Source organism: Acanthopagrus latus, chromosome 2 (assembly GCF_904848185.1).
Source record: "Acanthopagrus latus isolate v.2019 chromosome 2, fAcaLat1.1, whole genome shotgun sequence".
NCBI classification, from domain to species: Eukaryota; Metazoa; Chordata; class Actinopteri; order Spariformes; family Sparidae; genus Acanthopagrus; species Acanthopagrus latus.
The window spans coordinates 19,125,166-19,136,228 of NC_051040.1; the positions used below are offsets into that span (position 1 = coordinate 19,125,166).

The window sequence follows — 11,063 nt, forward strand, 5'->3', positions numbered from 1 at the left end:
AGATCTGTAATGTGATTTTCTATCACAGTGTTTGTTTTGATTAGTAAGACAACAGAACACATTTTAATTCAAAAAGTGACGTAAATTAATATTAACTAAATCCCTAATTTATTGTTAATAGTGAAAGAAAGAAATGTTTTTGATTTATTTATGCATTTATTTATTGAGTTCTTGTATCTACTGATGCATGCAAAGCATTCATATCAACACTGAATTACTCCGTCATGATCGAATTCATCATAGTTTCCGCTTTTATCCTCTGTATGAACCCATGTACAACAGTACAGGAGTTAAAGATTTTATTTGCATTCACTTGCAGCTTGAGTCAGCATGCTGTCCATTCAAAACCAAAGATAAAAATTCTCACTGCAGCATGACCCTAACCCTCCGAAACACATTTTGACAAGATGGCATCCTCATTGAGCGTCCACGCAGATTTTTAATGCCGATTTTACGCTCATCTTTCAAAAGCTGACACCACCATTATACAAATTTGATCAGGTCCTTGTAACAATAATGTTTACACGTTTAGGCCTGCACCATAAATAAGATTCAACACAGCCAAGTCTAAACTGAGTCGATGTTCATATTTAGACCAGCAACAATGAGAAGGCTTTCTGCTGTGAGTGGATCACAGTGTTGAGTCATGACCGGTCCCCTGTTACTTGGGTCTCATCTTACATAGATTCTGTAGATGTTAAAGGTGCATTGTGTAGCTTTTGGAATTAAATTTTAATCAGAAGGGAAAGATCCTCATCGATTGATTTATTTTACTTTTTCATGCCTTAGCAATCTAAACAACTCTCTTTGTTCCATGACTGAATAAACTGGATAAACAAAGTTACCTTAAATGACAATACAGTCTCATACTGTTTTACCTTGTTTACATGTGGCAGAGCCCGCCACCTTCAAGCAGTGTTCTGGGCAGTTATTCCTCTGAGAACAACTTGTGTATTCAGTTATGGAAAAAAAAACAAACATATATTTCTGAGTTTTTGTGATTAGTTTTTGCTGACATCATATTAAATATTCACCATACAAAAACTCACTATTTGAATGTATAACAGAAGAGAGAAGTACATAATTACTGCAATTGTGTTACCCTGGTGATAAATGAAATGTGTTTGGTGGAAATTAATCTCTTGGGTTTAGTCCAAGGGGAAATTAAATAGGACAAAAAAGACATAAACAAGTTCCAATATTCAGTGAAGGGTAAAACAGGGTAACATCCTGCTCTTGCTGTGACACTTTGTAAACTGATGGAGCTGGCCTCTAATCAGTCTGGACATTTTCATTCCCTGTCTTTTTCTCTGTTTTTCCCTGTCTCTTCACAGAACCAGAGAGTGGTGACCTGGCAGAGAGCTTGGTGGAGGTTGCACAGAAACACTGTGTCAGACTTGCATGTCAGAGGGGACAGCTGGCCCATCACCAGAACAGAGAGGATGCTGAGGTGAAAAGAGGAGGTCAGCAGCGAGCAAGCCTCCACACGAAGGAATCGGCTGGTCACTATGCCACCAATCTGGCAGAGTCGGTACTGCAGGATGCCTTCATACGCCTTTCTCAAGATGAAACCTCCTTTGTCTCTGAAGCGGCTGTCAGTGTGTCGCTCTCTAGTCGTCCCTCCAACTCTACTTGTCTTTCAAAGACCAGACAGCCTTCCCAACAGCGCACCTGCTCTTTTGAACTCCCCAAGATTGTCATAGTTCAAAGCCCAGATAGTTCTGACGGGGCTGTAGAATGGCCAGAGACCCAGGTGTCTCATGTGGCTGACCAGGATGTCACTGCCAACGCCGGAGAGGTGCCAGATAATGGGACACAGGCACACATTCTGCACCACAATGGAGGACACCCATCCAAACATGTAGAGGTGGCTTTGGCCTGTGCTGCCAATGTCATTGGCACTATTACTGCCCCACAGCTGACAGAGCAGCTCGCCATGGAATCAGCTTCAGAGGACGAAATGGAGGAGGAGCTGCAGGAACCAGAGGACAGAGGTGACTACTCTTTCTCCTCAGCCATGTGCGGTATGGCTCAGGTTGCTGGTGCCGTAGCAGCTGTGGAGCTAACAGAGGAGACAGGAGTGTGCGGCGATTCTGATGCGGACGTAGTCTACACAGCATCTCGTGGTCTGATGACCGCTGCCGAGGCCTCTACAGCCTTCACGCTGCACTGTAGTGTGGCAGAGGGTACCAGCGTCGAAACGTTTCGTGCAAACATTGCCGAGGTCCTACACAGGGAAGCAGCTGAGGTGCTGACTCAGCCACAGGGCTACAGGAGTGTAGCCCACCTACTGGAGGCCACGCATAATAAAATAGTAGATGGCATTACTTGTCCAAAAAAATCCTACATGGATGAAAGTGAGGTTGATGATTTAATAAATGAGGTGGCCGACAGCCTTTTCAAGCATGCTTTAGAGAAAGCAAAAAAGAAAAAAGAACTGGCGGGTACTGGGAAAGATGCGCCAAACCTCCAGGTTTTTCTGCAGGACAGTGTAAACAATCTGCTGTTTGATATCCTTTGCTTGACACAGAAGAAAATCAGTCACACCATTGGATGTGACCAAGGGTCATTTGAGACACAAGAGGGTGATACTTGTGCTAGGGAGCCTGCTAAGGCCAACATGAGTAAGGATCCATTAAGTCAATTACAGTACACAGTTGGCCTTAGCCAGTCCACCAACAGTGAGAACCACAGCAGCATGCTACACTGCACAGATAAGCTTGCTGGGCTGAAGGAGAAATATATGCTTGAGGAGAGCGATCGCATAGAATCCCAGCAGCCGTCATCATGCAGACAAAGTCAGTATAAATCCACCTCCCTGCTTGCCAAGGACTTCTCAGACCACCAGCAGATCCAGCAGAGCACAGGTGCCGTCAGAGAACCTTGGAGTGAAATCCCCATTCATAGCACAGAGAAGAGAGGACGGCTAGTGACAGGCAGTGACAGCAGACAGGCCTCTCTAACACCCCAGTCCTCCCTTACCTCTTGCAGGTCTCTACAATTTTTGAGTATGGATTCTGAGTCAAGGACACCTATTACATGCTACGCTGATGATTTGGCTGCTACAGTGGTTTCTATGGCCACAGAGCTAGCAGCTATCTGCCTAGAAAACTCCACTGGGAAACAACCTTGGTTCTGTGCTCTTAAAGGGATGCCTACTGAAGGGCCAGAGGCCTACTTAATCCCTGCATGCCGCACTGTTCTCAGGAGGAAGGAGAGTCAGGGCAGCAATGCTGCATCCAAGAAACATCGAGCACCACGCCTCAGTGAGATCAAGAGGAAAACAGAGGAGCAACCGGAGCTGATGGAGCGACTGGTGAACCGTGTTGTGGACGAATCAGTCAACCTTGATGAACCACAGGACCCGTTTGCCCTCTTTGCCTCCGAAGTCACAGCCAGGATCATGAACTGTCCGGAGCTTAATGTGACGGATACCTCCAAAGCAGGCCAGACACGCAGCAGGTTGCAGTGTGAGAGGTGGAGCCGTGGGAAGGCATCGAGTTATGAGAGCATTCCAGAAGAAGATGCAGACCCCTCAGGCATGCCCAATACCCTTGGCCTTGGCAGTCGGCTAGGTCAGAATCTGAGCCGTGGTAGCTCAATCTCTAAACAGTCGAGCTGTGAGAGCATCACAGACGAATTCTCACGGTTCATGGTAAACCAGATGGAGACTGAGGGCAGGGGCTTTGACCTTCTGCTTGACTATTACGCGGGGAAAAATGCCAGCAGCATTCTGGCTGCAGCTGTGCAACAGGCTGCAACAAAGAAAAACGGTCACCTTAACGTCAGGACCTCATCCTGCCTGTCCAAACAGTCTAGCACAGAGAGCATCACAGAGGAGTTCTACAGGTTTATGCTTCGAGACATGGATAAGGAAAACAAAGATTATGGTATTGCCAAGACTAAAGAGTGGAGTAACAGCCTGTTTCCCCCTTCTCCGAGAACACCCTTCTGTATACGACAGTCCTCTGTCCCGGACCGCCGCTCCTCGGATTCAAGACTGACTGTCAACTCACCCATTAAAGCCAACTCTTTTGACGGATTTGCTCGCAATGTGCACGGAGACACGCTGAATATTTTCCCAACCAACTCAGTATCAGCCACAGGACTGTGTAAGTCTGACTCCTGCCTATATCAAAGGGGTAAGACAGACCAAATTACTGATATGCTGATTCACGAGACCTGGTCCAGCTCCATTGAGTCCTTGATGAGAAAGAACAAGATCATTGCAGATCCAGAGGACAGTATTGAGCTGGAGGCTGCAGGAGACTCCCAGCCCCATGTGCAGCAGTTTGCCAATCGCCTGGCAGCTGACATTGTAGATATTGGCAAGTCTGCACTGGGAGGCCAACAAGAGGTAGCTGGGAGCACATCCGGGTGGCGCTCGCAGCCACACATGCCCGTTGGTGAACGAAGGAGGGGGTTCAAACAGTCTCATCTAAGTTGCGGTCGGAGTAGGTCGAGCCAGGAACACACTGGTACTGGAGTAGGGTCCGGAACTAGTGACAGCGGTGCACCCCGTGTGAGGGTCCCCAGAGATGTACCACTAATCCACATTGAGGGAGATCAGAGGGATGAAGAGACTCTTTCAAACCCTGAAAGAACAGGAGGACCTCAGGAAACACCACCAGATATGTCAGCTACCAAGCGTACAGAGAGAGCTACAGCCAACAGCAGCAGGTATTACACTGCTCACAGTCTTCTGTGTGAAAGTCAGACCCGTCCTGCAGGCAGAGAGATTTTTGTAGCCCAGCAGCAGAATCATGATACTGTTGAAAAGCAGAGATTAATCTGTCTGACAAGAGTGACAAATGAAATGAAACATTTATTTTTTTAATTATTTTTTTAAAGGCAAAATTAAAAATGGTCAAAGAACAACAAATGAAATCCAGGCCCTACAAACTGTCCGAGCGTAGCAAAGCTATTTTGAGAGTTTTGATCAAAGAGTAGCAGGCACACCGAGGGCCTATTCACCTGGAAAACCAATCTGTTTCAGCTGTGTGTGAGGTTTGACAAACCTTTTACTAGGCTGTGAGTCACACTGTCTGCGCGATGTACTGTGTGTGCAGAAAGCTTTTAGTGGTTTCATCTTTTATCCACTGTGGGGCTGTTTGACTCACCTTGATCTGCACAAGTTGCACTCACACTTGGCAAAACACTGAAACCATGAGACATTCATGGGTATTTAGATTAAACCGACACTAAAGCTTGCTTGAGAAAAGATAAAGTCAGTTTATTTGCAATACCGGTATTTGGTCCTGATTATTACACTATTAGACATGGTCAGTCTCGCATGTCTTATTCAAATCAGACTTGACATTTTAGTCAGACAAGGACTCAGCCAGGTGGCAAGGCTGACTCCAACTCTGAGTGTCTGAGTGGCCTTTCAGAGAAGTTAGCGGAGCGTAGACTCTCCCAGGAGACATTTTAGTGGATATTCTGAGGGTAATGAAGACTGCAGCAGTTCATAGTGTGTCTTAGTGTGGAAGCAAATGAACCGTCTAAAAATGCATAAGTGAAAAAAAAGCTGCTAATGTGCAAGAGAGGTTTATAGAGGATGGTAAAAATATTATATCCAAACACGGGGAAACGGTTGTGATCTGTTGGTCTTTTTACTGTGAAATGCAGATCCCTAAGATGAGACTTGTTCAGCAGTAAATGAGCGGAAACAAGCTGAAAAGGCTCAAAGGCCACAGGAGAGTCACAAGACACGCTCCTTTTCTCTTGACAATACATGTAATCCTGGAACAAGTGGAGTGCATCTGTTTGTCCCTTGCGTAAGAGAGGAACTCAGTCACTCGCCTAGTCAATAAAACCTGATTTCCCTGTGGAATTGTCGAGGATGGCAGCCCTCAATCATCTGATTATGACTTAACTTAATCAGCTTCCTGAAAAACACTGAAAATCCAGCTGTGCCCCTGAGGAATGCAGGTTGCTGATGCATTACAGATATTGAATTGAGTTAGCTTTCTTTTTTTGTGTGCGGTGCACAGTTATTTTAGATTTCAAAGGCTTGTCATTTGTATGAAGTTGATGTAGGTTTACAATCTGTAAAGCGTTAACTATTCCCACACCATCTGTTAAATGCATTGTAGCTTCAGTAAAATCCAGTGTTGCATAGCGAAGAAAGGGACCCATTGCAGCAGACATTGTGCACATCTGGTCGACGGTCTTTCCCACCATCTTGCGGTTTGCTCTCCCCAGCAGTGAGAGGGACAGGCCAGCTGCGGCGGCGGCTGCAGTAGTGAAGAGGGACAAGCGTTCTATGAGTGCTAGCAGTGAAGAGAGCATGGGGAGCTGGTCCCATATAACCCCCGAGGATGACCCCCACGAGGAGACCAGTAGTTTTATCCAGCTGAGCGAGGGGTCAGTAACTGTTGCTCCTTGCTACTGCTCCAAACGCTGCTACTCCCACCCTCACCCCCCACTCCCATTGGCCCATTGCTACTGACACTTGTGCTCGCCTGTGCCGATGCCAATTTACTCCCCGCTGCTGCAATCTCCACGCCTGATAAGGCAGTATATGGCAGAGAGCTCATTCCACAAAGCGCCCTCCATGGCTCGCATACGGGGCTAGACCCTGCCTGCACCCCATGCACAGCCACCCTAGTCGTAGGCTGCAGTGGTACAGTATGTCCTCTCACATCAAAGGCCTCTAGTTCCGAACATTTGCTACACCATTCCCTGCTTCATCAAATTCTCATTCCTTTTAGCCAAGCACACCAACTTTTTCAACTTTTACCCAAAAGCCTGGAGTCACTTCTAGCCATTGACCTGCGTTCAACAATTTATATGCTGTGACACCAAGAGTAAGCATTGTGAACTGCATATTTAATGACATTTACTTCTAACGACACATTAAATAGATATGTAAGGGTGTGTTCAGTGTGGCAGCAATATAGAATACGAGCCTTTTGCTTCATCAGCTGCAAGAGTAGTTTACTGCACCACCTCAACACCCTCTGCTCCTTGCAACCTCTCCATCTACCTGCTTACTTTATCTCCACCTCATGCCTCGATCCATGTTGTGACACAAGGGCACGGCTGCCAGCCCTGCCTGTCCACCCTACCCGCCTAAACTACCTCCAAATCTCTTCATCCTCATATTCAGACAGGCTTGCTGCTGGACAAAAAAAATCACCAGCTCTCCCACCTTGAGCGTCCAACTCTGCTGCAGCAGCTGCTATTTATATGTTAATCACTAGATAATGAACAACATGACCTGCATCGCTGCGCCTGGTTATTGTTCTCTTCACAAGTCAGCGATCATGTCGGATGTCTTGAGACAACACGCGGATGACGCTATCTTTTGGGTTTCTTTTTTTTTTTTTTTTTCTATTGGTTAACAGGAACGGGACCAGCAGCGCATCCAGCCTGGGTATGGCAGACTTGGATGCTTTCTCCGACGTGCCCACTCAGAGCACAGTAATCAGGTAACTGTCAGTGTCGCAGGCCAGCCTTGAAACATTTCTCATTAATGTGTCACTCTGATGCTCATAAATGACTTTTTTTTTTCCCTAATATGTAAGAAGACGGTATATTACTTTTTCTCATTTTCTCACCCAGAGCGCAGCAATCAGGTGACTGTGACAGGCTGCCGGACGAACACTCATGCACATGACAGATTATAGCTAATTACATATTCTATTGTCACTCTGGCATGGATAAAAATATTCGCGACATAAAAGACTCTCCAGCCTGCAGCACTTCTTCTCTACTATTCTATGTATTTCATGCATCTCAACTGTAAAGTTTATAAACACATACAGATGGAAAGCCGTTTCCCACCAGTGAAAAATGCGATGCAGAGCAGTATGGAAGATCAACATGCAACTGGTGAATGAGGCCTGATAAATTCCCTCTGGACCCTTAATTTGATGCTAATGCAAGCAATTGCGGCTAGCCCCTTTGTGTGACCAACATGTGATGTTAGCAAGTGAATATCAGGTATCACCATTTTTGTATCCCAGCTGCAGGGCCATCTCAAGCTATATATTGTCCTTGACTTTTTTTTTTTTTTTTACTGAGGTAGTCGTTTGTGGTGATACATACATATGGTATGCTGTATATAATGTTTTCTCCCATTTTGACCTGGAAATCAGCTGAAATTAGTCAAATGTATATTTCTACTGGCGAAAAATCCACTGACATTGAGATCCATCTGTATATTTTCCCCTGGGTGAATGTTCTGCATACGTTGATAAAAACCCTTCAAATCTTTTTTTTTTTTTTAATATATATATATATATACATTTCTGTACACATTTTTGGCAGGAAAATCGATGCTTGATGTGAAAAGGCTTTCACAGTACATATTCTCCCCTATAATATATACTTAACATTAAAGGAATAGTAAATAGTAATTGACATTTTAGAAAATCCACGCATTCACTTGTTGATTGATGACCTTTAGAGGTGTTGGTAGACAGAGACAGGCTAGCCTTTCCCCCTGCTTCCAGTCCTTTGGCTGGTGAAACCTGGCTTACCTGTGATGCTGTTTACCCATCTAGACCATTTCTGTTGTGAGACAGGTCTGCCTTCTCTCGAATATGACAGAGCTAGCTGGCGCTCGGCTTGTGGTGCTCAAAGCGCCGCAAAATTGAAAAACCCCCAAGCAAAGTCTCTTTCCAGAGATCATGACCCAGTTACCCAGGATAATCTACACACCTTGTTGTGAGCAGTGTCATGTAGGAAGTAGTTTATTTATTTCGAACGAAACCCGTCAACCGTATCGCCACTTAGAGTGGCATGGATGAGGTCTGCGGATAATCTTGGGTAACTGGGTCATGATTTCTGGAAAGAGACGTTGCAGTTGAGTTTTGCAAATGCTTTTTTTTTTTTTTTTTTGTCTCTTCAAACACCACAAGCCAAGTGCCACTAGTCAAATGAAATTTGAGAGAAGGCAGACATCCCCACAGAGGTTTTTAACAAAACTCTGGAACTCATATCACAACAAGATTTACCTAGACGGATAAATAGCTCTGAAGGTAAGAGAAAAAAAAAACGCATTTTTGATTCTTGGCTGAACTGTCCCTTTAATCTAAAACTGTATGTTACTGTGACTTTCTTCCTGACAGCGAGGAGACAGAGAAAGGCCATCTGGCAGGAACCAAGGAGAATGTCTTTGGTAAGTGTAGTGATGGATTCTTATGTCATCTCTGTGTTATCAAATCCTTATTCACCTCCTTTGTCAGCTCTATCCTCTATCATCTGTCCACTCACCAAGAGCTCCTCAGTAACTCGAGGTGCAGTATGTGCTGTGTCTGAGTGATTAATCCCTCAGATGGATGTCCTTTTAATAGAATTCTCCTCTCTGAAATAAGGATGGTCATAAATAAATTAAAAGGGGCTCATCGTTCCAGAAGTGTATCAACACTAAGTTCATCTTTGTTTAAAATGACTTACAATTCAACAAAGATTATCTCAAAGCAAAGCTGAGCCCAGGATATTCCTATTTTATGAAGCTGAGCGTATTGTGTGATTGCATGACAAGGTTTGGCCCCACGGTCCTACGATGCTTTGATGCTCTTTGAGGATAACATAGTTCAAGCACGGTAATGCAGGGACGCCCTCCTCTCCTACTACAATCTGTCCTGTTACCTTTGACTTTTCCAGGGAGGACCACAGAGGGCAGTAGTGACCTCAGGGTGTTGCTGGTAGTGAACTGCGACCTGGAGCCAGAGAGTGTGGACTCGGAGCTGAGAGTGGCCCTGCAGTGGATCGCTGCCTCCGAGCTGGGCCTTCCTGCTCTCTACTTCAGGAAGTCCAAAGAGAAAAGGGTTGCGAAGGTGGGGACAACTGTCATACCAAAAATATAACAGCACTCAAATGCTACTGGTTGTATGGCTTTCTCTGAATATTTTAACTCTGTTGCAGGGCGGTAAACAACATTTTAGAGATACCTAAGTCCACCCCACACATGCACAAATGAATAAATCCTCTATTTATTTTCTTGGCCTGTAAGTGATACAATTTAATATATTGAGCCTGTAAATGCACGTATTAGGGCTGAATAATTAATTGAAATAATATGAAATTGCAATATGGCCAAGTGGGATATCCAACTCTTAATTTTCTTTTGATAATGGTCATGTCACAACATACAGCACCATTATCTTGGTGCTGAAATGAAGCCTGAGCCTACAGATCTAAGTGCAGGGTTTCAAAAATCACACCATTTTAAGATTGTACCCAGTGAAAATGAAATGCAAAAATTACTGTTGCCACTGAAAATGTTACTCATTTCACAATATCCATCAAAAAAACACAATACGATATGCATATTGGTCAGTCCTAATAAATCTTTTTGTAAACAATTTGACCCACCACCAACTATTAACTAATATTTCAACATTTAGAATATTTTTGGGGAAAAATGCATTTACACTTACTGTATTTATTTGACAGCAGCGTGCCACTGATGAGCATGTGTTTATCTATTCAATATGTGCGTCTTCTCTCAGTTCCAGAGGGTGATCCATCTGATGTCTCAGAAGGCGTGGCGAATTGCGGACTTGTTCAGCGCTGTGGTTCAGTTCTGTAAGCTACGCGAGAAAGAGGAAGAGGAGGGCCGCTCTCTGTCCAGCCTGTTTGACTGGCTGTTGGAGACCATGTAGAGCCAGCCAACCTCCTCATACTGCAAACAGACACACATGCTCACTCGTCCGCTCCCGCTCCTGACATGCTCCCAACTTTTTGCCCCATCCCGTCATCGCACCGAGTGTCTCCTACCGCAAGCTGAGAGCACAAATGTGATCAGCATACTTGAGAAATTCATACAGTTGTGTTTTTTTCTGTCTTGTTTGCAGCCATGAAAGGACCAGTCTCCCTTTAATGAAAGCATGTTTTTATTTTCACCTCTTGAGTGAGACACAAGCTAACACAGAGCAAACTGTAGGTGTATGGGTTGGACATTCCTGATGGGAATGAACTAGCCTTCAAGAGATTATAGTCAGCAGGTTTTAACTGCTCCAGATGATATATATAAAAAAAAGATATTATATATATATATATATATATATATATATATATATATATATATATATATATATATATATATATAT

At 44.4% G+C, this 11,063-nt stretch overlaps 1 protein-coding gene across 5 annotated transcripts in view; it reads left to right on the plus strand.

Moving 5' to 3' along the window:
• Positions 1-10,990, plus strand: part of LOC119012137 (SPHK1 interactor, AKAP domain containing) — a 130,271-nt gene extending 119,281 nt beyond the window's left edge. For 4 of the 5 annotated variants that reach the window (XM_037085658.1, XM_037085676.1, XM_037085667.1 and 1 more), the window contains 6 exons: positions 1,335-4,680; positions 6,205-6,366; positions 7,350-7,433; positions 9,078-9,127; positions 9,616-9,788; positions 10,464-10,990. In XM_037085658.1, coding sequence (XP_036941553.1) covers positions 1,335-4,680; positions 6,205-6,366; positions 7,350-7,433; positions 9,078-9,127; positions 9,616-9,788; positions 10,464-10,616 — 3,968 coding nt within the window. In that variant the 3' untranslated portion in view covers positions 10,617-10,990. The remainder of the gene's footprint in view (positions 1-1,334; positions 4,681-6,204; positions 6,367-7,349; positions 7,434-9,077; positions 9,128-9,615; positions 9,789-10,463) is intronic. The other variant, XM_037085692.1, reaches the window with a different exon arrangement.
• The last annotated feature ends 73 nt before the right edge of the window (positions 10,991-11,063 follow it).